Source organism: Aptenodytes patagonicus, chromosome 10, assembly GCF_965638725.1.
Source record: "Aptenodytes patagonicus chromosome 10, bAptPat1.pri.cur, whole genome shotgun sequence".
Lineage (NCBI taxonomy): Eukaryota > Metazoa > Chordata > Aves > Sphenisciformes > Spheniscidae > Aptenodytes > Aptenodytes patagonicus.
In genome coordinates, this window is record NC_134958.1 from 5,598,368 (window position 1) to 5,624,697 (window position 26,330).

Below are 26,330 nucleotides of genomic sequence, written 5' to 3' on the forward strand. Positions count from 1 at the left end.
CATTTCAAATACATAACCTGTATTTGTTTCTCTTAAATAAATACATCCATTCAATAGTGTGCTTGGGGACAAAAAAATGGAGTCGGCTATGAAAAGGGAAGGCAGAAAGGAACCAGACTCAAGTTAGCTTGCTTTCAAGCACGAAAGGCTTATGCTTCCCGAAAGCATCTAAAAACTAGCCATCAAATTCAGGTGTCTTTCAGATCTTCGCAATTCTTCATGGAGTTATCTCAGTGCAAATGACAGACTTTGCGTACTGCCAACATCAGCATGACAAGATGAAGCACCTTACCTGCTACCTTGACCTGGGTGGGTCTGCAGGCTCCGCAGGGCAGTACTTGGAACTCCTCCGCCTGGTACATGGAGTAGTCAGTGCTTGCAACCACCAGCCTGTCTCCGGGTTTCCATGAGCTCACGTCATCCACCAGATTCAGGACCGTGCTGTTCACATTGGTGTCAATGGTTACCGTAAGCTTTGGTTTCACTGAAAAGCCAAAATGGAAGGGTGGAGAATTCAGTTAATCTTATCAGAAAATGCTTGCTCTTTTTTTTTTTGTTGTTGCCTGGAACACCACCAAAAACGATGATTTCCTCATGCAACAAAAAATAGTTAACTCTTCCAAACACGCTTTTTACTGGCTTTGGCTTGGAAAGCAAGCAAACAAGAAAGTGTTTTCCTTTAGTTGCAGGCAGGTGGATTTTCCACTAACCCCAGGACTAAATTTAAATGTAGCCCTTAGTGGCTCATTTTCACCACACCCACTTAGCAGCAGCACTTGTGGGTGCTGGGCACTGTTATTTACAGCAACCAAGTGGTCTTTAATGTAATGACTGTTTTTTCCAGCAAAACAACCGTCTTCCACACTCCTTTTCCCGCCAGCTGAGTGCCAAAGAATCCTGATGATCTATCTAATGACAAGGTTAGGGACAGCAGTGTTGGAATTAACAACTACAAAACAAAGTATTACTTTCAAAACCTGTTGTCTTTGCACACTCTGATTGACTAATCCTACCTCATTCCAAAATGCTTTAGCAAAAGACAAGATATTTACAGGAAGGGACTTGCCAAGTATTTGCCATAGCCTTGCTGGGTTTTTGAGACACCACCCTGTTGTCTCTGTTAGTGCTTAGGAATTTTTCCTGAGATAAATCTTCAGCCATTTTATCTGTGTTCATGTCCATAGCCCAGCCGAAGTTTTAGCTTGGGAAATTACTCAAGTCGTTCTTACACCGAACAAGAGCCAGTCATCAGAAGACAGTATTTCAGATTTTCCCTGGTCTGGCTTTCAAACATGGGGCACATACCAGATCTGCCACACAGGAACCGTACTCTGTAGTTCTGGCAGCCCTCGCCCATCTGGTCCTTGCCGTGGCACAGAAACCTGTAATCATGGCCACTCTTGTAGAAAACCTCCGTTGTTAAATTAGCTCCATCAAGCGTCATTGCCTGGAATGAGAATAGAAAAATAAAACAGGAGATACTTTGAGGTGAAGAGATTTCACCAAAACATCAGTGCTGTCAGAAGAGGCTTTTGCTTTGTTTTGGGTGATGCACAAGAGCTGTATAACAAAACAGGGTGACTGTTACGTGTACTATCCAGAAGGCGCTCCAGTTGGTGCTCAAACACAGCTATTTTATCCGCAAGCTGCATGGATTATTGCTAGGTGCATGCCTTTCTCCTGTATCTATATTAAGACCATGTGCTTTTTTGGGAGGAGTATTCTGAGCTTCAGCAACATCTGCCTTGGTGCCCTAGATTTTCTCTTGCCATTGGTTTGAGGGCAGATGAAAACACTGAACACAGATGCTCACACCCAAATGAACTCATGGTTTCAAGCCTCTTCACTGCACTCATTTCATTGCTTGTGGCCAGACTATGTCTGAAGCTTGCAGAAGAAAGAGGTGGGGGTCTTGTTTCTTCTTTGCATGGAACAGTCTCTCTAAGAAAAAAACAAAGCTGCTCCAGTACCCATTGCTCCAAAAGGAACAAGAAGAGGTTGCCTTTTCTCACTTCCAAGTACCAGCCTGTAGAGCTGCCTTGAGAAAAAAGGCTGTATCACACCAAGAAGCAGCGCGATATGTAGCCTCTCCTGTGTTCCTGCTGGGGCAATGTCACCCCTCAGGGTCATGTTAAATTTCACAGTCCGGCTCTATAGCTTGCAATTCTCTTGACCCTTTCACAAAAACGTGATGCATTGCATTGGGCAATCCAAAGAACACGTGCATTTTTAACAAGGCACCAGGAGATAAGCCATCTTTCAATGAAGGGTCTGATCCTGATTCTCTCACTCAGGCAGACCTTCCTTATTAATGCATACAGCCCGCTGCCATGTATAGGATTAGCACCGTCAGCTGAAGGAATGTGCCTCTGGCTGTGCCATGCTTCTGTTTTTATTATCGTATCTTCAATTTTCTTGTAGTTAGCATAGCTGGAGCAGGCCAGCTGCTATAAATCAGTGTAACTTTATGAGGGCAATGAGCAACACCAGATTACACTACCTGAGGATTTGCCCTAAGATCTGCAGGATAAACTGAAAAATGTTTTGCTTTTAATATACATGGAAAAAAAAGTAATTGTCATTTAACAGAAGGTAAAAAAAGGTTTGTTTCTTGAACAGAAGAATATCTTTCTTGTTTCTCTTTTAATATTCATGCTAGAAGGGGCTGTATCATAACAAACATCTGACCCCTGTTTTGAACTAAGTTGTCACTTCTAATATATGTATATGGAAGCAGAAATTAATGTGGATTTGCTAAGACCTGGCAGAAAGCTATAGGGCATTTTTTTTCCTCTCTGTTCAAGAGGAGATTCTTTATAACATCTAGCCCTGGAAACTTTTGCTCATACTGTCAGCAATCCCGTTTACTTCAATAGCCGCATTCTTTGTGAATAAGGAGAACTCCACCGCTTCAGAGTACGCAGGAACCTTAGGTTCAGCCTCCCACAGATATGAAGTATTTTATTGTCTTTTGCTAGACAATGCTTCTGCTGTAGTTGTTTTACCAGGTAGACTTATACGCATTTACAAAAAAAAAGGAAAAAGCTCGGGTTTTGCTTTTTTTAATGGCCTTAAAGAGGCTTTTGCAATCTCAGAAAAGGTATATGATTTCTCCTCCTCAGCATGCTGGCCTGATGGCATAATTATAATGTTTAGCCCCCAAAAGAATTCAAATTTCTTTCCACAGAGAAAAAACAATTGACTCCAAGAAATGGCTGCAAGCTCACCGACATTTTTTCCAACCTACTACAGCTGGTAGCTTTACCATCTCATTATATTTTGTGATTAATTTTTTAGGTAGGGTCCATTCCAGGACCATTTAAGAACTTTGAAATTTTCATGTGTTTTTTCCTTGTAATCTTCCAGCAGGGAACCACATATTTCATGATAGCATCTGTGCTGTCCGTGACCCCATCTGTACTCCTTTTCATGCCAGAAGCCAGAATTTACTGAAAGGAGCTCAATTCTATAAACTTTTGTCGCAGAATGATACAAGATTGGATACCAGGTCTTGTTGGTTATGTATTAGAGCAGTAAAATAATCGCTGTCTTTTATTTAGAAGCAAAAATTACTGACAAGCACAATTATTTTGGGGTTCAGTGTCAGTCCAAAGAGGATTCGCCCCTCTAAAGCCAGTGGTAAGCTAGCCTACCTGGATGTCAATGGGTTGCCTACAGATTTTATCAGGATGAGCAGCTTTGAAGTCAGAAAGCTTCTCCATGTCCTTAGATCTCGCTTTATCAGGCTTCTCAAACCACTCTGTCCATTCTACATCTGGAGACAAATGCAAACAAGAAAAGTCATTTGAAAGTCAAGATTAATGAATGCAGCAAAAATGCATGAAGCATAATATGATCTCAGATATCATTCACAAGCTTCTTCGCTGACAGTCTGATTCCTGCCTCTTCCTGCCAGTCTGTCGGCCGCTTTTAATCATGCCGTGAAGTGTAACCAGCCAAGGGAGAGCGGAGTTATTAAAAGTTACATAATTGGAGTATGCAGTATGAGCATTATTAATAGGTATGGATTTTGGATCTGTGTCCTCCTTAGCTGCCTTTTCTGATCTTCAGATCAAGTTACAATCCGTTACTGTACGTTGTCTGAAACATGGACATGATGACTATGCAGTCAAAATAAGTAAGAGGTTGTATGTGATCTCTTAGATCGTAAAAGATGGAATTTCATACCCAGTGGAGTAAGGAAAAAGGATCCCAGTTATTCAGAGTCCTGGAGACAATTGGGGAAAGAATCTGTGTGTGCTCTTTAATTGGGTTAGCAGCGACGTAAATAGCAGCTAGCAAGTCCACTCTTCCCAAACGGAAAAGTATTGCAACAAAAAGGATGATCCACCCTATTTGTCAACTGTCTACCACCGAGTTAAATGGCATGCAGACCTCTTACCTTGAACCCACTCACTCGTCGAAGAGACGTTAAAATGTTCTCCATTCTCAGCTTTGAATAGTTTGAATACTTTGGCCACAGCTGACCCTTTGTGACCTGTAAAAAACATTGGTAAAATCACTGAATGCAATCGATAAAAGTCAGAACAGAAAAGGTAATGGTCCACGTGTGTGTTTGCATATCTTGGCTACGTTATCCAGAATTAGCCCTGCACTACTTCCAGAAAAATTTACTGATCTTGGAGTGAGGCTTCAGACACTTTTATAACTGCTTGGACAATCAGGAGGAAAAATCTTCAAAAATCAAGAGAGGATAGGGAAAAAAAAAAAAGATTTGTAATATACTGCTATTTTTATTTGATGTTGTAGCAAGCCATGTTGTTAGTTGCTCTTGAAAACGTCATGAAAAGACACAGCCTCAAAAGTCTTCAGCTTGCAAGAAAGTGGTTTTGCAGGAGTATTTGAGGCTACCAATGCAGGATACACGGATTAAATTTTCAGCTGGTGTGAACTGGGTTTGTTCCCTAGCTTTGTGTCAAAGGGAGGCAGAGTCTGAGCTCAACAGAGTTACATGGATTTACACTGGTGCAGGATCCCACCTTTTATCTCAGGGTTTGGATAACCTAGGTTATACCCCACTCAGCTGCTTCAGCTGCATTAGTGGGAAGAAGCAATATATACAGAGAGCATTCAATTAAATACGTCCAACCATCAATTGCTCCCAGCTTCGATGTAATGCAGTGTCAACCACCATTGACCAAATTAATCTCAGCCATAACTCCAATAACTTCCAGAGATAATGTCAAGCCAGCATTTTGTGCATGAATTACCTTGATATTCAACGTGGTCTTCAACAGAAGAGGAGGGATTTCCTTTAACGGTAATAAAACTCCATGGGTGCCTGGAAAATGGAAATGAGAAATGATCAAGTTATGTCATGTATGAGATGCATATTTTTTATAGCACAATGTTTGTGTGTTTCTCAGGGGCATCATATTCAAAACAGTCTGATTAGCGTGACAGGCAGCTTAGTTAATATTAAAAATATCTTAACACTATATTTCTTCAGTAAATATATCAAAAGAGAAGGAAGTTTGAAGACAAATCCCCGCTTAATACACTCCTATAACAAGTGTGTTTCTCTTTTAAATGAGTGTTTAAAGAGGCTTGTGTGTGACAGTGGCACCTCCCTGGGGAGCCTGAAAATCTTTTGTGTGTGTGTGTGTGCGCGCGCGTGCGTGTGTGCACTAAAGAATATGAAAAGAGGCCACTTCTGCTTAAATAGATTTAGCTCATGCTAAAACCTTGTATATCACAATTGTCTTTGGAATGACCCATGAGAATTTCTAATAGACAGACTGGCTGGCAAAGGGCAATAAAAAGTAACCTAGACAGTCTCTGGGTATCTAGTTTCCTCATTTTGAACATTGAACATGGATAAAGGTTTATGAATCTGAATTGTCTGTTCAAATCTGATCCTATGTCAGAAGTAAGTTCATTACCGCCTGATGGTTATTGGTTGAGTAGGTTCAATAGCTATCAGCAACACTGGGAAATGACCACATGGATAAGTAAGCAGTGGAGACGGAGGCTAAAGTGCCTCCCAACCTTGGAGGTGAACCCAATTAGTGGGGCTCAGGAGGGAGTTTTATCTTCGAAATAGAAGAAGTTCGGGCATATCTGCTCTTAATGACTAACAGAATAACAAATATGCTTTTAGGGTGGTAGGGAGACTGTCACCCTTACCCTGAATTTAGCAAACAGTCCCACAGATTAAATCATGTCTCTATAGGTATAAATATCCAGTGATTTCAATTGCATCAAGATTCACCCTTGAGTCTTGCAGGTCACCTTACATTTACCATCTGCTGGTATAAGCGAAGTTATAAACCACTCTGGGAATTCAGAAGAAAACTTATACAGACATTGACAGATAGCCACTAAAACACGCACAAATCACGACTGGCATGAGCTGGGCTTTGCTGGGATTTGCAGCCCCGGGCTTTGGGGTCGGCAGGAGCAGGCTCCGGGGAGCACTGGTGCACCCCATGCCGTGCCGAGGCCCCACGCGTGCACCGGCCACGGCTCCTCGAGGGGAGGCAGTCCCAGCGGCATGTCCTCGGCCTGAGCACAGGACAGGCTCAGTGGAAGCTGCCAGCACAACTGCCTCGGGAGCCTGCCAGCGAGCCAGATGCTCCTGCTGGAAAAATTGCCTGTGCGCCAACTGCCGAAGGCACTGCCGGGCTGTGATCTCCATCCAGGGGGAGAAGGGGGATGGGGGCAGGAAGGACACACTATCACTCAGCAGGCAAGATACTTTAATTTCTATTATTATTATTATTATTATTATTATTATTATTATTACTACTACTACTACTACTACTACTACTACTACTACTACTACTACTACTACTACTACTTTTTTGCTCACCAAATTTGAAACAAATGACAAAAAAGATGATGGCCCCAAAATAATCTGAAAAATAATCTAAAGAATAAGAAGCTAGCTAGTTCTGCAACTCAAGGTTTCGCCCGATTTCGTATGTTAAAATACTTGTTTCTCCCAGTTATTTTATCACTAAAAATAGTTTTAAAGTCATTCATCCCTAACACATAAGGACACATGTAGTCTGTTTGGGCTATATGAAATGAAGGGACCGGTAAACCCAGAGCCAAACCAGTGATATTTGGGTGGGATTCCAAAGAGAACAACTGTGTCACCAAGCGCTGAAAGGCCTTCTTTTAATTTATTAGTAGAAGGAAGAAAAAAAAAACTCATGCTCGAAAGAGCAAACTCACTTTTCAAAAGGACTACAATAGAGGAGGAATGCAAGATTTTCCTTTCATTCCTAATGTTCTGGACTCAGCAAATAGGCAACTGAAAGAGATGCCAGGAGCACAGAAACATTTTTGCATAAATCAGCGTTGCTCATTGGCTCTTTTACAGCAAGGGGGAGTTGCACAACTTTACAATCTGGCTGAATATGGAGCAACTGGAGATAGACAGGAATTTGCCCACATAACCCCCGCCACCAGCCCAGTCAGAAAACAACCCAGCTGAATAGCCTAACTCAAGTGGCACCTCACGAAATGTGAAACAGAAATTTCCTATGCCAAATCACTGCCCGCGGCTTACACCGTTATTGTCTCAGTGACGCCCACGGTCAGCCCCAGCCGTCGGCGGGGAGCTGAGAAGACCTGAGAACCAGGTGCTGGATTCAGCCAGCAAACCCCGGGTGCCGGGCAGTGAGTGGTGAGAGCGTGTACATGGGCATGCTAGAAAGAAAACTCCATCCACTCCCCTCTGTCAGAGCCTTCCTTTGCCATATGGGTTAAAGTACGTACGTGTGTGTGCAATTTTCTCACTCTGAATATTTTTTTTTAAGATCTTCCAAAAATTTCTGAAAGGCACCTGTCAGGTATATACATCCTTATTCATAGTTGTAGGTATGTCTGAAACGTAAACCAATATGTCCTGCCAATTGGGTCCTGCACTTCGGCCACAACAACCCCATGCAGCGCTACAGGCTTGGGGAAGAGTGGCTGGAAAGCTGCCCAGCAGAGAAGGACCTGGGGGTGCTGGTCGACAGCCGGCTGAACATGAGCCGGCAGTGTGCCCAGGCGGCCAAGAAGGCCAATGGCATCCTGGCCTGTATCAGAAACAGTGTGGCCAGTAGGAGCAGGGAAGTGATCGTGCCCCTGTACTCGGCACTGGTGAGGCCGCACCTCGAATACTGTGTTCAGTTTTGGGCCCCTCACTACAAGAAGGACGTTGAGGTGCTGGAGAGTGTCCAGAGAAGGGCAACGAGGCTGGTGAGGGGTCTGGAGAACAAGTCTGATGAGGAGGGGCTGAGGGAACTGGGGTTGTTCAGCCTGGAGAAAAGGAGGCTGAGGGGAGACCTCATCGCTCTCTACAACCACCTGAAAGGAGGTTGTAGCGAGGTGGGGTCGGTCTCTTCTCCCAAGTAACAAGCGATAGGATGAGAGGAAATGGCCTCAAGTTGTGCCAGGGGAGGTTTAGATTGGACGTGAGGAAAAACTTCTTCTTTACTGAAAGAGTGGTGAAACATTGGAAGAGGCTGCCCAGGGAAGTGGTGGAGTCCCCATCCCTGGAGGTATTTAAAAGACGAGTAGATGAGGCGCTTAGGGACATGGTTTAGTGGGCATGGTGGTGTTGGGTTGACGGTTGGACTCGATGATCTTAGAGGTCTTTTCCAACCTCAATGATTCTATGATTCTATGATTCTATGATTCTATGTCTAAATCTTTCTACGCTAAAGTGAAGTGGAAGTTCAATTTCTATAAGGAGAAAAGCTTGGATGAATCTGACAAAGTTGCCTGTCTTCCACTCTGCCACCTAACTGCCTTTGCAAATCTGGATCCAGCTGCCATCCAGACAATGGGGGTTTTTTTTGAAAGTTGATGAACTTAAATGCTGAGAACACTCCTAAAAATACAGTCTTTTAAATAATGCGCCAAGTTGCAGGTATTTTTCCACATGCCAGTATGCTGGTGGGAGACAATCTTTACCAACTACTACCACATTATGGTACCCACAATGTCCCTATTATTTACATAAGGAAATATTGTGGTGTTTCAGATAACAGCATGGCAAGGATTAGCTTTTTGACTACAAACAAGAGCAATGTTGAAAGTCACACTTCCATGGTATTTCCATGGTATTTCCATTATAAGCATTTATGGCAAAGAAGTGAGAAACTAGCTTTAAAACACCACAGCAGCCTAAAAACATCAAGTGCAATGTACTTCTATAAACATATGCGAAACCCATCAATTTCTTCCTGTTGCATAACTGGAAAAAAAAAGTATAATGTTCAAAAATCTTTTTCTGTTTCCCTGATTTCGGTCTTTTTGGAAAGAAACCCAGCAGGGTACTGGGCTTTGGTATGGGTTCTGGGTATTTGAGAGCAAGCATTGCACTGATGGAGTTAGCCTGGTTTTGGAGACTATTTCTGCAGCCTTGGTTGATTCTTTGTAATGCATTCTCAGGTGCACAGGAGTCCCTGTAATATTTGACACAACCTCTTCATCAACCACCCCAAATCTTACTCCCTCTGCACCTGCTCAGCTGACACTTGTCTGTTCCCACAGGCTGCTGTATTGAATCACTTCTCCCTACAAGGCAGATTTTTTTTTTTCATGTTCTGCAGTGACCCTTGTAGTGCCTCTTAAAAAACCCCGCCTACATAAATTCAGATAAACACAAAAAATATAATGGCTACGGTTCGGTAAATAGCAAATATTCTCAACAGTGCGTGTGCCAACATAGACACTGTATTGGCCACAGAAGTATTTACAGTCCACAGCATAAGTTCATGCGTGCTAAATTTCTGTGCTGCACGAGTCCCCGAATACGTATTGGACAAGCTGAAGAATATGCTGTACATATGTCTATATGTATTTAGCCAGGGTTACATGGCTATTATTCTACCCTCCTTAATGTTCAGCCCATCCAATCCACTGTGTGTATGTAGAAATGCTTCTTAAATCTTTGGGGGATGGCTTGAAAAATAAATTGGAATAAGTAACTTGTGGGAACAATATCTTGAAAAACATCTTTTTTAACGTGGATCATATGCTATTCCTCAATCTACTAATAAAAATATCCAATATAGACACTGAGTGCTTCTTAAACTATCTAATTAACTGCTAAAACTTCACATTGAGAAATTTCCCTCTTTTTTTTTTTTTTTTCCCCCATGTGAAAGAACTTTGTGCCTTTGAGAGACTGGAATTATTTGGACATCTCAGGAGCATAATAAAGCCTCTGTGCTGGGAGAACTGGCAGGACTGGCACATACCTAAACCCAAGGTGGAGGAAATGCTTGCTGCCCAGTTTGGTCATTGCTTTCCTGGCCGAGTCGTCCAAGTTTCTAGATCCTTCATCATTCACTGCAACCGACAGGATCATGCCATTTGCAACTCTGCCCAAATACTGGGCAAGACGTATGCTTTCCTCTTTTGCTCTGTAGGTATCAAACCTAAAGTGATAAAAACACCCGAAAACATTTACTTCAGTGAGTGTTGCAGCTTTATGTACTGAAAAGCAAGTGCTATAAAGAAATAACTCTTTTGTATTGTTTACAATAATGATATTATCCCGTTGCAAAACCACTTGCAGGGTATATTAGGGGTTTCTGTTAAGCCAAATTGATTAAACTCTAGTTGACAGAATAGCAAGGTAGTAACACTACTCACTCTTTGGTTTCGGAGATTACTGATCTAGAAAGAATTATATATACATGCAACAATACCCATTTGAACAAGGTGCCAAAATGTGTGTTTCTGAGCTTGCTGAGATGCTGTCCCCAACCTGTTCCCAAAGATCCTCACATCTAGACAGCTGAAAAGTCACTCACCGATCTGAATGGACAACTGCCCCCGTCTTGGGGTCAATAACATGGACAATGACACCTCGATGGCCCCAGCTCCTTTCAAAGTAATATCCACCTTCTTCCATGCCACCAGGATGAAGAGTTTTGTTTAAGAAAGTCCAGGACAGTTTTTTCTTTCCATGGATCTCAAGAGTGCCACCCTTACTTACTCCCAGATACTTCTGCCCAAAGTAGGGATTCGGCTGGCTGCCGTCATCCGCCCTGCAGCAGCAAGGGAGGAAAGGAACGAGTTTTGGGTTTGTATCTGACAGTCAAGGAGCCTCTCCCCTTGTTCTGCTATGGCCCAAGGAGAGAAGTCTCATGATTTGCATGGTATTTCTTTCAACTACCCTAAGAATCAGCAACTGCTCACGTCGTACAGAAAACAAATTATTTTAAATAATACTAGCAACTACTGAAGACCAGCAGCAATCTAGAACTCAGATAATCTATGTTATATGTTATATTCATTATATCCAGGCCAGAGGAGACCTGAAGCCCAGACTGAATGATACATTTGTGTTTTGGAATTCTGGTGGAAGTTAGGGCCCTGACCAGGAGCTAGGAGGTCTAGTCGTTGTTAAATATGAGTTTGGCATCCTTGAAAATCTAAGAGATCCTGTAGCAATCTGCAAGACGTAAACGTGTTATCCTTTGGCTCACCACTTTCATGCAGAAAGAAAGGAAGTTTAGGGAGGAGAATTTTCAGAATAAAATAACTCTTTGGGCTTTAAGCCTATTCTGGAAAATCAGCTTCGCTGGTGGCAAGGTGCATGCTGATTTTCTGGCATGCCCAAATACCCTAATGTTCATCTCCCAGTAGTATTTGAAACCAGAACCAAAACTGCATCCATTTTTTACAGGGCATTTAAATTGTTTAAGAAGCTACTGAACTTTCCACAGAGCACCAATGATAAGTATATCTGAGAAAATGTCATTTTAAGGAACATTTTTGTTCCCTGTTGTGGAAGAGAGATCCTAGAAAGCTCCAACATAATATTCTATCACGCATACGTACCGCCCATATAAGATGATAACCACATTACTTTGGTAAGGGCACATCTCACTGCCGATATGTAACTCTCCATCATTTTCAATGAGTATATGTCTAGTACGCAAAATGATAGGCTGCACATCATCTTTAATGACCAGTTTTCCTAAGTAGAAAAGGTTATGACATTTGCTTTAACACACAGCAGCTCATCAGAGGTTGCGAAACCATTGTACTAAACCCAGTGCCGGGCGCTCATCTCAATTTTTGAAAAATTCTGCCCATCCTCCCCAAAACAGCTCTCAATACAAATCCTAAAGACTTTACACGCCTTTTATTGAGTCCAATTCTTGAAGAATGCAATTAAGATTTGGTGGAAGAGGACTCATTCAAAACTGAGACAGAAATTCAGAGTTAATACGAATAAAAGCTATTCATGCTAGCAATCGCCAGCAACACTATGACTCTGTCCTTAGAGACAAAGAGGCACGTATGTATCTGCCCTGTCCTGCGACCCTGAGAACACAACTATTGCAGTATGATGTTATCGGGACAACGATTTCGTAAAAAAATGTTTTTGAAGCAAATCACAGAAGTAGAACTAATGAGTATACTGAGGTACTTTTGTAAATTCTCCAGAAAGGGCAGCAAACAGGTTGATTATAACAGCTAAAGAACTGATAGCATCTCAGCTACCACCCACCCCTGCACCGAATTAAAGCTGGGTTTGCCCAGTAGCCACCCAGCTCTCAGCAAGAAGCAGAAAGCTCTCCCAGCGTGAGACAGGGTGATTTAAATAGCCACAGTGGAAAGCACACTTCACCCAGCCTTGCCGCCAGCACGTTTTACCTCCGTCAGTGATGTGGATAGAGTGGACTGTCGCGGAAGAAGAGAGAAGGAGCTTCCTGCCATTACGGATTTCAATGCGTTTTTCTTTGTTGTGACCTGGGTTCCAGTTTTCTAACTCAGGATCCTTATCAGGACATGCGACAGCTGCTTCTGCTGGGTAGAGATGGAGAGCGAAGATGATTACTGTTTGTTCAGTGCAAGACAGAAAGCTCCATATCTGGGCATCTTTACAGTATCATTCTTGGTTACCCCCCCTTTGCTGACTCCCTGGAACACAGCGGTATCTCTGTGCAGCAGAATACATGTGGGTCATGACCAAAAGAAAACAAACAAAAGCTTAATCTGTATGGTTTTCTGTTTTCTGGAAGCATGGAAAAACCCGCTACCCGATGCAAAGGAGCCTTGTGAGGGATGCAGTTTCCAGAAAACTACCGAGAAGAGGCTGTAACTGAGTCCTCCCTGCAGTGACATTCAGCTCCGTTCATACCACCCAGACACAAAGCCTTTCACAAGCCCAGGGAAGATGCTGATGGAAGGATAAAACAACTACGACCTTTAAAAATGCCCCCAAAATACCTGCGAGGTTTGAAAAGCTTTGTTTAATGTAAGGATGTTAAAATACGTTTGCGTACTGTTTTTTCACTGGAGATGGAAAGTAAAAGTGCTCAAACTAACATGAAAACACCAAGCACCAAGGAATTACCAGTCCACCCAGTAACAGAGAGCAACAGGAATCTCACAAGAGAGAGACTCTGGGTTTGTGAGCTTTTCCAGGCAGAAGCAATAAGGATTCATTCGCTTTGGGTTCACACATCACCAGTCTCCACACACAAATTTGATTATGGGCTGCCATGACGTGTTAGTCTAAACGTCTCTCATAACAAATCCGAGTGTCTCATGTTATAAGTATTTACTTAAGATAAAATATTTCCCTGATACAATCTCACTCGATATGTGAGCCTCACATCTTACTCTAATCAACAAAACTGTGAGTGTGAGTCCCATGTGTGATGCATATTTTCTGAGGGTAGAAACCTTTCTAATCCTAGGAAGCTGAGGTCAGTGGAAGTTTGAACAATGAGCCCTTTGCCATCAGAAAGGGTTGGGAGTTCTCACCAGCTCTCCGATTTTTGTCCTTTAAAACAAAAACACCATAGGAAAACTACAGGATCCACAAATCAGTGATAACAGACATGGGATAAACCCCCCGACTTCAGCAGGGTTATGTCTCTGGCACTTAGTATAGTAAAGCTGGGTGGTTTTTGCCCCGCAGATACTAATGCATTCAGTTAATGGAAAGAACAACGATGTGAATCCATGCAAGGAAACATGTCCCAGTCCTGGTGTAGTTGACAGCGAGCTGTTGTGTGCTGCCACTGTGAAACTTGAGGGACATCTGTAATTCCACGGCAACAGAAACAAAATCTGTCCATCTGCATTCAGTTTCCTCTCAGATTCCTCCACCAGTTTCATGCCTTAAGAAAACAATAGAATTGGACCAGCCACTGCCTTAATGTCTCCAGAGACCCGTTAAATACCAGCTATTCAAGGTAAGCAAGGGACATTTCATGCGGGCAACATATGCCTTGGCTCTCTGCAAACCTTTTCCGTATACGTGAAGTGATCAAATCAGAGAGAGCTGATAATCTACCAGGTAGCAAGTCAAATACTGATAAACATCCAGGACCTGATTTTGATACTGCTTGTGCCAGCTGGAAACTGGAAGTATATCAGTAATGTCAGAGGCACTTCTTCCAATTTACAGTAATTGAGGAAAATAAGAAGGAGTTTCTGGGTTCCTACCAGAAGACACACAGAATTAATAAGAGTTGGAAAAGCGAAATACTTCAGGCAGGAAATGGGACTTGCATTGTAAATAGATGTTCAAATATAACTGTAATACACGCTGACAACAAATTCAAAAAAATGAGCTGTTATTCCCATAGGAATAAGGATAATAGAAAAATTTGCTCATGATGAGAAGCTAAATAAAACCGAACGAGTCGATTCAAATGTAGAGGTATAATTTATCAACTAGATTAAGTGGACAGGATAAAAGCTTGTTCATTTTTCCATTTACTTGGCTATGCTAGTGTCCAAAAGAGCTTCCTGCAGTCTCAAAAAATGACTTGTGCTCCCAAATTTCATTATTTAGAAACAGAGAGGTAGACAGTGAAGCCGAAGGGGAAAGCAAGAGGAATTTACGCTGATGATTGGGATGACAATGAGCAAAAGCCAACACAATCCAGAACAAAGGACCCAAATTCCCAATCTCATTAACCAATTCGCACCAGAGAGCGGGAGCGGTGCACAGCGCTCGCATCCGCTGCGCCGAGGACACCGGAGGGCTGAGCATCTTCTGCCAGCTGGTCCAGCTACCTTGCCAGCTTGGACTATTACTCTCATTGTCATTTTTCAAATTAGAGTGCAGCTTCTACCCAGCACAAGGAATTAACTGAATATTTTGCTTCTTGACCAAAAGGGCCTGAGCTGCAGTGTTTGGGGCAAGACATATGGTGTCTTTGTTTTAAACAAATACAAACCCTCAAATTAGCTCTATTTAGAATATGTGTATGCAGCTTCCCTTTTCCCCTTTCCCTAACCGCTTAGGAGAAGTGCTGCTTGGAAGAGACAAAACCCAAAGGGCATGTCTGGGATGTCCCACCCCAGAGCTTTTTGCTCTCCAAATCTGGGCTTGGACAATGCAGCAAAATGCTCGACTTCACCTCCCGCAGCCACAGCTATTAGGACCTGAGGTTTCTTTTGTTATTTCTTTGTGGCAGTTTGTTGCATTTGGGTTTGTTTTAAGAACGCGTGGCAGAGTCTGAGGGATTTCTGAGGGTACTTTCACCTGCTCAGAAATTTCAGCCTTTGCCACTCCAGCTGCCCTCGATCGGGAGTAGAAAACTGCTTTTCTCCTGAGTTTTCTCACTCTGCCCTTGATTCTTCTCATACGAAGAAGAGTGAAAAGCTGCTCAATCTAAACCAGCAATGTCTTTATTTAAAAATTGTGTTACAAACAATGCCCTTTTTCCCCGTAGCAGGAAAACTTACCTGTGCTTACAGAAGAGATTACAAACAGAAGAAAAATGAGGTTTTCGGCTAGATACTTGGAGGTAGGTAGAGCCATTCTTCAGGATTTTTAATCCTCTGGATGGATACCTGTGAAGAAAGAATATCAAGCAAATGTCGCTTTTTTTTCCCAGCTCATGCAAAAACCATTCACTGCACAAAAAAGGTCATCCCCAGCTTTATGCCAGCCCACATCCACTCCCATGCAGCTCTACGGCTGAGAACACCTTCACGCTGCTTCGGGACCAGCCCAAACAGAGCAAGAAACCAAGGGCAAATCCTCACCCTTTGTTTGGTTTAGGATAAACCCACTTGGGAATCCAAATAGACACTCAGAAAGCAACCACCAGATGTAACCAAAGACGCCTTAGGAATGCAGTATAAACACATCCAGCGTCAAGACTCTCTAGGGCTGAATATTCACATGTGCAAAAAAGTAATGAAACACAACAGAGAAGGCGTTTGCAGAGTGACAAATTTTCATGAAGTAACCTTTCAACGACACCTCTCTCCCCCCGTACTACCCACACATTTTTAGCAATGGTGTTTTGTGCACCCCCAAGATAAACCGTACTCACACTTCCAGTCTGAAGCATGCAGTTTCTTAGATTTCAGATCCAAGAAAACATTATCTATTTAATGTGCCAGCCCAGAATTTTCTTGCAAAACCAAAAGCTGCTTTTGAAACCGGTCTACCTAATGTTTTCGTTTCTTCAGTAGCCAACCCCCAGCAAAAACAAACAAGCAGTGTCATGAAAGTCAAAGTTAGAATTAATGTGATTCTCTCCAGTGATTGATTCTGTAGCTCTGCCCCATGCTCATGACAATTTATTGACATGCATATTCACACTGAGGCAAGGACACCCACTTCTGTAAGCGTCAACGCTCTGTATTCATAAGGCACTGTTTAAAATTCACATGTAGTCCTTGGAGCCATTAGGTTTTATCATGTAAGCCAGTATCTGAGGAATATCGAAGAAATTTATCTGTAGCTGTCATGTCACATCACAATGATGAAATAGGATAAACGTATGCATCGCACAACATAGACGCAAAAAAAGCAATTGAAAAAAACTCCGGGGTGCCCCAATTTCTTTAGGGCAAAAAACACATGTTATTTTTCATGTCACTTGTTAATATAAACCAAACAAGAAACACGAGAAAAAGATATGCAAGAAGCCAGGATTTAGTCTGGAGCAAATTTTACAGTGTATATATGCAAAACACATGTCTGTACTTTTCATAAAGGTGATATAGCTCGAAGTGCAACGATACGTTCAAACCACATGTAATCCAATGATTATACTAAAAATAGCATTAGAACCAGATTTGTCAGGAAATATTCCAGCAGGAAAATGTTTGCTTGTTTTGGTATAGTGTATTTGACAGACGTGAGCTCTGGAAACAGCATAAACTCAGGGCTCGGTACAGCCTATCAGGTGCTGAAATGCTGTTACAGAACAGTAGAAAAAAGGAATGCACTTAGTAATGCTATAGCTCTGAATGATATACGTTATCAGAGCAATACCGTCGCCATGGAATCTGTGCCAGAACCAGGCTGCACGTGTCTGACATTTTAACAGCATTAACCATCAACGTTTGATAAGCCAGGGCTCTTTTAAAGGAACATTATTAGACGTACGCCCAAAGTACAGCAGTCACCATTAAAATGTCAAGATTTATTAGTGGTTATTACACAGCCTAATCTGCAAACCCAATCATTAGATTCTGCTTTAACGATAGAGGAAAAACTAAACGAGTGGTAATACTACAGGATGGTCATTACAGATAAAGTGTTTCTTATAGCGTGGACACAGCTGTATGTTAGTGTTGCATAAAGCCAGATTCCGACTGGCAAGGTATTGGTCATAAAATACAATCAGATGATGTAAGAGTTCACAGAAATAAAAAGAAGGGACTGAATTTCTGACAGCGATGGCATGCATTTGCTCTCCTGTTGCTTCACAGGTAGCAAAGAAATTTCTCTGCTCTGGCCCGTTAAAAACTCAGAGGAGCGTCTCTGCTCCATCCAGCCCATGATCTTATTTCTGACAGTAACCTGTAGCAAACCGGTAGGAAATTAGTGTAAGAAATTTCACAGCCTTCGCTTTCTTTAGAGCCAAGAACTGCACAGTACTTACCATCAGGCTGTGCAAAATGGCTTCTGCTATTATATCCCCGGTTGCTCCCCGGGGACTGCTTCCCTGATTACATCCATCTTCATCAGCACAGATCAAAACAAGCGATCAGACACTGGAAAGTCATGTCATTTTTGGAGGCGTCAGCTCTGTGCCAGGCTCCAATGTTTTTGTAGTGTCTGATCTGCCACAGTCCAAAGAATATCCTGCTTATTTTGTGACTGAGGTAGGGTGTTTGATTCGGCTCGCAGCGAGCCCGAGTTCATTGCGGTGTTAGTATTAACTGGCACTCGGGTTGGAAAGGCTGAGAGCCGAGCAGGCCAAGAGGATCCGACTCCTCTGATTCAGCTCTGACTAACACGCTGCCGGAAAAACGCTGCTCGGAGGATAATCTCAGGAATTTTCCTTCAAAGGCTCTCAATTAAGCATCTTTCCCAAATATTAGACACAAACAGTGACATGTTTGATTTTACTGTTAAATGTAGGAGGAGGAAGAGATAGCGACTCTTTTCATTAATGTCGCCTGCTGGAGAAGACTCAGGAGCAGTTATCTCCTGCCAGCCAGCCGTTTCATTAGCTCAGTGCTCAGAGCCGCGTGGGGATACAGCAATACACTACATCTCACTTGAACAGGCGCCACGTGGCTGAGTTCAGCTCTGATGTAACCAGCTATGTCAACAAATCTCCCTGCAGATTCGGGCACTCTGAGAGCGTAAAGGCCATACGAGTGTCCTCCTAAGTCTATCATCTCCATCGTTTCTCAAATACCATCTGTGACTCCTCTCTTGGGTGAGAAAAGCTTTTTCATCTAGCCATTAAAAGCTGCCTGGCAATGGCAAGTGGGACTCGTGTGCCTGGATCTGGCAAGGCAGACTTTCTGAAATGATTCCCAGCTGCTGGATCTTTCCAAAAAGTGAACAATAGCAGCAGACAATGCTAAAAGTAGATGCAGGAAACCATTAGTCCTCAGCTGGCTGCTACCACAGGTGTCAGCAGCGATACTGTACTAGAAAGCGCACTGCACAGACAGGAATCCCGATCCACCGCCCTCCCTGCAGTTTTAACGCTGGAGGCAACACAGAGCAGACAATCCCGGGAGCCAAATGGCGAAGAAATGCTCTGAGGAAGCTGGATTGTCACAGGCATCGTGGTGGGGTCACACAGACACCCTGAATCCCGGGCGGCAGAGCAGAGATCTCCGGAGCGGCACAGCCAGCGGTTCAGAACGACACGCCGGGCTCCAACCTCGACTCGCCGCCTTGCACGACTCTGGGCCAACCACCCAAGCCCGGCACCAAAATTTTAAAAAAGTAACTCATGATATTGGCTATCTTAACATACTTTTTAAGACCGGCTTGACACACTTTGGAGGATGTACCTTCAGCATCTGCTGCTGAAGATGAGGCTCCTTTCTGGTATGTCAAGCAGGGCATAACAGGAGCATTAACCATCCATTGCAAACATGGCAAGGATGGGAGAAAAGCAGCAGCTACCTCTCCCCTGAAAAAGATGTCAAACAGGAGCAAGAAACCTGACGGCTACTACTGCTGCTACTACCCAGCAAGAGAGACCACAGACCTTCACGGAGGCAAAGCGGGGGCCCAGAGCCATCCCCAGAGAAGAGCAGGAAAAGTTCACATGGAAAAGGCGCCTTTCAGCCTGCTGGAGAGTGAACCCTCAGCAGACTCTAATTTGCACAGGTACTTGAAAGGACCTGCGAGTAAAATCTGTGTTCCCCAGGGACCGTCTCTGCAAGGTGAGATGCTCCAGGAGACCCCGATGGGTCAGGGCCAGGGCCGTGGTGCACCCCTAGTGCTCCGGGTGGCCAAACCCGGACCCTCCCGCTGCCGCAGCTGATGCTGAGGTTTTAGTGGCTTGATGGCAAGGTCTGAAGCCTTGCTGCTTGTTTCTTCATTCGTATGCAAAGAAGCTAACGTGGATTTGGAAGCTGATTCCTGAGAGAGGGAGGAGCTGTTTAATTAGTGCCTCTGCTACCTTCTTGCTGACATTGCATGGCACTGACTGTCCTCTTGCACCTCTCGGGGAATTTTCCATTTTAGCCCCAGCTGGGAATACGGATTTGAGGAGCACATTTGCCTTTCTGACCCAAGGACATGCCAGCTTTTGCTACAGTGACATTCCTGTGCAGGGGGAGCCTTCGCAGACACAGCCACAAGCACAGCTAAAGCCTTCAGGCGGCCTTACAAATAAACAAACGCATTTCTAGGGATCGCTAATGAAAATGCTTTCCCAGTCCCAGTGAATGACAGCACCGTAGCTGCCTCTGCTCTTCATCTTGACCTTGTGCTTGCCACCCAGCCATTATCTGCTCTTTTTTACTGGCAAGTAGAGGAGGATTAAACTCAGGAACAGATTCTACTTCCCAAAGAATTCAACACTGGAGTCAAAAGCAGCACTCCAAATTTTTTCTGGAGGAACCTTGGTTTCTTATAAATTCATCTAACATCTTTCCCTACAAGGAAGAAGGTTCTGCTCACGTATTCTATATATAAACATCACTGCAAGTTCCTTGATTCCTGATGTTCATAAAAACAGATTTTAAACGAGGAACAGGAGTTAGAGGAAATTTTTACGATGAATTAATTAAAGGAAACTAAGGTGTTTGCACATTTGTTGTAATATTGGCAAACTATTTTGAGACAGAAATGAAAGGGAAAAAAAGTTACTTTAAAGCTATGCTTTTTTTCAGAATTATCTTTTTTTTTTTGCAGAGGCTTACAGACCTTGAAAAGGAAAGCAAGCAATTTTTGGCTCAGCTCAAACAAAATCATTTGCAATTCACATCACTCCACCCATCTGAGGCTGACTGACTCCCAGTTTCACATGCTTTTGAAGTGCTCAGCATTTCGCTGGATTAAACCCTCATCCACTGCATGAAATTTTCAAAGCATCAAAGTGGTGGGAAGCTGAACCCCATTTTCGGAGGTTCAGGATGCACTGGCTTTGCTGTGGCTGCTGACGGTAACTCAGCGTATAGCCAAGCTAATGCTTTCAGGGAGTGACAGAGGTACTGTGTTCCCGCTGCAGAAATGCTCTGGGGATAACCAGGACGGCCATATATCCTGAATGCATTAGATGTACTCAACGTGCCTGGAATAGCTGCAGGTCCACGTGGACATGCACGGTCCATGTGGACTCCAGCATGAGGGCGGAGATCCTCCCGCTCAGGAAATCCCCGGGAGGAATATGACAGCTTCCCACGCGACACTTACCCCCGCAGCTTCACAGACTTCTGGTGCATGCCAAGTTAGCGGTAGCCTTTGAAAACATCCTCTTGAACGTCCCAAGGGTCCATGGAGGAATTGTACCCTCTGCGGAGCGTCCCTGGTTTTGAAGCCTTTTTTCCCTCCCAAGGTAAGGAAAGCGCGTGCAGTGGCTGAAGAGGTTCACAGCATCCTGAATCCTCTTCAAACTGCTGCTTTTAACTACCCAAATACTGCATCAGGATGTAAATATTTTTCTTTTTGCTTTTGTGGTACTTTACTGTTTGCATCTGGCTCGCCACAGCTCCACGCCTTCCTCTCCAGGACATTTGCCATTTGCTCTCCTTCTGGGGCAGGAGGAGAGATTTTTCAGAGGTTTAGGCACATGCCTCTCCTTCCTTCACCAGGCTCTTCCTTTGCCAATTGTTTAGTCTCAGCCTGGGGTTAGAGCTCTGCAAAGTTTTATTGGGATCCAGGGTCTGGACCTGTCACAGATTATCAAATAAATCTCCAGGAAGCTAAAAGCCTGCTCTGTAGGTACTTGTTCCAATGTTGGACTTACGCTCACAAGCCTAAAATATCTTGCTTTTCTTCCCCTGCACAGCCACAGAAATCATAACAATTAGGTACTAATTCAAAAGGACTTCAGGGAGCTCCTCGGAGGGTCAGTCCCAGCCACTCAGGCTCTTGTACCACTCCTCATCTCCACCGAGGACATCAGTCTCCATTGCTCCCTGTGGGGGCCAGCTCAGGCCCATGATGTCCTGTGCATCACTCTTTATCTTACCTTTACTGAGCAGCATCAGTGATTTCTTCACACCTTCTAGCAAGCCAGGACCTCTCCCCTGGCCAAACCTGACTCTCACCTCTCCTACCTGGTGTGGGGATGGAGCCACGGTCTCCTCCTCTGCCTGTAAATCTTTCAGGTGTTTTCTCACCCCACATCCAAGGACCACTGGGCGGTATGTGTCTGATGGAGACAAGCGTCCCAGCCGAGGAGTTCAGTCCCCGTCCAGAGGCACAATATCAGCTGGCTGGTGCGCAGATGCCAGAGCGACTAACTCACCAGGGAGCAAAAGTCTGGCCAACAAAACACTAACCTTTCCCCGCAGCAACTTGTTTGGCCATTTCTGAGAATTTCAAAGAAATGACGGGACATTAGTAACAAAGCCTTCACCTACCTGTTTGAGTAACCAGCGTGACGAAGACATGGATAGTCTGAAATCGCCCGCCCCTTCGCTGCTGTCACCAAGTAACATCATGTTCAAACCAAAATGTCATCATTTCAGGGTAACTTTGTACTGAAACAGTAGTCAGTGAGGTCATCAGTTGTTTCTCAGTTTGCATACAAAGCTCTATTTTTGTCTTTACTTCAAAAAGCAGCAGCATAAACAAAAAATCAAAGAGAATTAGCCGCTATTACTGGCAGTATTTCAGTCCTCAATGGGAGCAGAAAGTCAATACGAGCATTGTCTGAAAGGAACGCAAGACTTTACCCAACACAGCACATACTTTATCCTGAGTTTTATTCCTGTAGGTCTTTAATTAAATGTTCACATCAGTTGGACAAACATCATTCCACCAGTCATTAGCTAGAGACAGAAACACATTTATAACTCCTTGTTGCACCCTATATATTCAGTTCGATTAGAAGATATTATTGTAAGATCACTGCATGCTCACCCATCGATGCAAGCAGATGTTACTGAGTTCACCTAAGATGTCACGGCAGATGGACACTTAGGTTTTTTAAAAGCAGACATTAATGGAGGGAAAACAGGACCGAAGGGAGAATTCCCTACCTCTGCTGAAGTTCATCTGTTTCCCTGGATGTTGCTAAGGCTTCCACGCCAAATTTCATTTCCAGTCCTTGTGATACCGGAGAGCAGGTTTTTGCCTTTGAAACTTACCTTTTGATACCGAATCACGGATATTTTGAAACACTTCTCCTCAGGAAGGGCAGCCCACAGGCTTTTCCTATCCTGCCCTGTGAGGCACTGCTTGAAAAAGAAAGCTCTACCACAGCGGGTGAGATGAGAATATATTTATTAGTTATAAAATATACAAATGAACACCATCGGTTTGGTACAATCCTGTAAAAACAAGAGCAGGTTTTGGTGACAGCGGTGGGCTTTGCCTGGCCGGTGTTGCCCCAGCGATGCTAATCCCGGGGTGCTGCGGGCTCTGCAGAGATGTGCTCCGAGTGGTTCTGAGAAACAGCGAATTTCAGCTACTCGTCAGCATTAGCTGGACATTGATATTCTTTCAGCTCCAAGGGAACATAATGCTGTAAAGAAGCAGCTTTCTGATAACCAGCATGATTAAGGACTTTGATCCAGGAGGGTTTGGCTTGTCCTTTATAGCCAAGCATGGCAAAACTCCCTGAAAAACAGACACAAAGAGAGTGACCCTCTGGATGGGTCGGTTCATTTATTAGCAGCACAGCACAAACTCCCTCCACGCATCACGGAAACTTCTTAGCCCTTCTTTTTTTCCTTGGATTAAAATAACAGAACGTTTAGGAGAGAAAAAGGGTGATGAAAGTGGGAATGAGCCTCGCTGAAGCCATAACCTCACTGCATCCCAGATCTGCAGGTATTTCAATAAGCTAAGATCGATTCCCAGAGGTCAGTTAGCAGGAATATTGTTTTACTCTTTATTTTTAAGCATTGGTACTTTTTCATATTTGACTACGTGAAAATGGTTAGGCACTTTGAATCCTTCTTTTATTAGTTTACATCAGTTTCTTCCTGTTATGCCTAAACTATTCCCCATGTCGACTCTGCTCTGGTCCTCTGCTGTCACAAAGTACAAAGGCATTATGTATTCTTCCATTTTAATAATAGTGTCTTGTGTTTATATTATGCTTTTCATTGCAAAGACTCCCAAGGCTATTTGCAGCTGGTTAGATCGAGACCATTCCTGTAAACACTTCTAATTTAAATAAGGTTTTGCAAAACCAGGCAACAAGACCCTAAATCCTGATCCTGCTGGGGTCAAGGGGATCGGGGTTTTTTTGCATTATCCCTGGCAGGAGCAATATGCGCTTGGAAAAAATGCTCTGGCCTGCTCTGAAACGCAGCCCTCCCCCACCCCCCCCAGCACGGACCAGTCCTGCGTGCGATCGCTTTTGGAGCTGTGAATTCAAATAGCGCGCATAGCTGAACCAGCGGGAGAAAGCTCATGAAGCAGAACATAATTACCCAGGCTGGAAATCAGGGCAGACACGTGGGTGAACACCCTTGCCCTTAGGAAAAGCAAAACAGGGGTGGCACGTGATCGGCCAGCAGCGTCTCAGTCACACCGCCAGACACCAGCATCCCACCGAAGCGGCAGGGCAAGGAGATGGCCACCAACCAGCATGTCCCCAGGACGGCGGTGGCCCTGCTTGCCGCTTTTTCTCCCCCCGGAGCAGTCGGGGCTGGAGGCTGAACCGAGCTCCCAAAATGCCCTGGAAGTGCTGCGCCCAAGCGAGCGGCACAGGTGGTTCAGGGAAGAAAGTTTGACAAAAGACAAAAAAGATTGCTTTTTAATCAAAAAAATTCTTTCAAAAGTATTCAGGGCTTTGATGAAAGAATGAAGCAATGAAGTTTCAGGACAAAACCAAAAAAGAAAACCTCAAATTTTTGCTTTTAAAAGGATGAAAGTAAAAACAGCTTCTCAGGAATCAAACAGGCACTGAAGTGAAATCACTGTCTCTGCTGTAAAGACTACGCCGTCCTCCCCTGGCATGGTCATAGCAATGAGCTTTGAAACTTGAACCAGAAATTGATATAAATTTCAGTAAAGCAGGAGGGAAAAAAAATCCCCAAACCCCCAAGATAAAAAAAAAGAAGCTGGAAATACAGCCAGTTCTCCATCTGATCTCTGCTTGAGAGATTGCAAATGAAATCTTAATCAAGCTAGCTGGTTGTTTTCCTGATTTCCTTATCACCCAAATTATTCATCCAAACCTGGACTCAATAGGCCCCAGTTTTCCGGTAGGACACCCAGCATGGATTTCCTGGACTAATGATACCAATGGATTTCTTGCAGCAATCCAAGGGAAAACTGTAATAAGAACTTTCCAAAACTGGTGGTTTCACCTTCCTTCCATCCAAAAAAATAAATAGCTCCTATTTCACTTCAGACTATTTTCTTTTTCATCAACCTTTCAGTTTATGATTGTTTTTCCTTGCAAAGCAGTTGAATTTTAGAGATGGAATCTTTATCAAATGATTCTTTTGGGGGGGGGGGGGGTTAGAAAAACAAACTCCCTTTAGGATGAAAAGTTTGCACCATGCAGCTTCTCATTGGTGAAGTAGGGTCAAAACCCCAAAATAACTCTCCTATTTCCTCTCACCATCCCTAAGCCAAGAGGTTTTTACTAGGCTACACTGGCATATCGTGGTAGGAAATATATTGATAAGCACTATATAAATATCTGTACATTTTTGGTAGGGAAACACACTGGTAATTCTTAAGCAAAAGAAACATGGTAGAATAAATACATTTACCTTCCTTGTGGAAGCCAATAGGCTTTGCTGAACCTAACCTGGTAAAAACAGACATTTCAGAGCTCCCCGCCACATCTGCAATATCTCTAGAGCACACGAGAACAAGCGATCTGAAAAGAAGAACAGTGATTACTGCACGATTGCAAAATATTACTTCATTAAGAATCTGCAAGACCCTTAAGCTCCAATTCAGAAAGGTACTTTAGAGCTTGCTTAACTTTAAGAACATGCTTAAATCCCTTTGATTTCAATCACACGTAAGCTTTCCTAAGTTTAAGCCTCTGTTTAAATGTTCCTGAATTAAACCTGTGCTTCACACGGAATCAAACCAAGCACAAATGACTGTTTGCAAGTGCATCCCTTATGGGAACATGACACTCAGCCGCAGAAGAAATTCAGTTGCTGTACAGTCCTGAGACTCTGAAGCCATTTCTATCCTGGGTCTGATTTTCAGTCAAGCCTCAGCCTGGCTTTGGCCCTCACAGATGTGCTCTCAGCCCCCAGTGAATTGTACCTGCACTGAACTACAGGTTGCACAACTGGTTGCATTTAGCTGAATGCCTAGACTTGCAAAATACACATCCTACCAGAAAATCAAACCGAATGCACAGGCATCATATGGATATATGTCACTTCATGCACGTTTTATACATGTACACACTCATGTGCATAAATACAGATGTAATAAGTCAGGAGCGTTCGAATCTTTGGTCATGAACTGCTCAGAAATGCCTTGGACTGAAAGTCTGTTTTCTGGTTATTTG

At 43.6% G+C, this 26,330-nt stretch overlaps 2 protein-coding genes across 2 annotated transcripts in view; both read right to left on the reverse strand.

Moving 5' to 3' along the window:
* Window positions 1-26,330, reverse strand: part of CEMIP (cell migration inducing hyaluronidase 1) — a 116,173-nt gene that overhangs the window by 41,869 nt on the left and 47,974 nt on the right. The window contains exons 2-11 of the mRNA XM_076347903.1: window positions 15,691-15,798; window positions 12,637-12,789; window positions 11,815-11,953; window positions 10,782-11,018; window positions 10,224-10,403; window positions 5,232-5,302; window positions 4,403-4,498; window positions 3,654-3,775; window positions 1,306-1,447; window positions 293-484 (exon numbers count right to left, since the gene is read on the reverse strand). Coding sequence (XP_076204018.1) covers window positions 293-484; window positions 1,306-1,447; window positions 3,654-3,775; window positions 4,403-4,498; window positions 5,232-5,302; window positions 10,224-10,403; window positions 10,782-11,018; window positions 11,815-11,953; window positions 12,637-12,789; window positions 15,691-15,766 — 1,408 coding nt within the window. The 5' untranslated portion in view covers window positions 15,767-15,798. The remainder of the gene's footprint in view (window positions 1-292; window positions 485-1,305; window positions 1,448-3,653; window positions 3,776-4,402; window positions 4,499-5,231; window positions 5,303-10,223; window positions 10,404-10,781; window positions 11,019-11,814; window positions 11,954-12,636; window positions 12,790-15,690; window positions 15,799-26,330) is intronic.
* Window positions 23,100-26,330, reverse strand: part of LOC143165209 (cell surface hyaluronidase CEMIP2-like) — a 51,848-nt gene continuing 48,617 nt past the window's right edge. The window contains exons 22-23 of the mRNA XM_076348663.1: window positions 25,567-25,676; window positions 23,100-23,452 (exon numbers count right to left, since the gene is read on the reverse strand). Coding sequence (XP_076204778.1) covers window positions 23,301-23,452; window positions 25,567-25,676 — 262 coding nt within the window. The 3' untranslated portion in view covers window positions 23,100-23,300. The remainder of the gene's footprint in view (window positions 23,453-25,566; window positions 25,677-26,330) is intronic.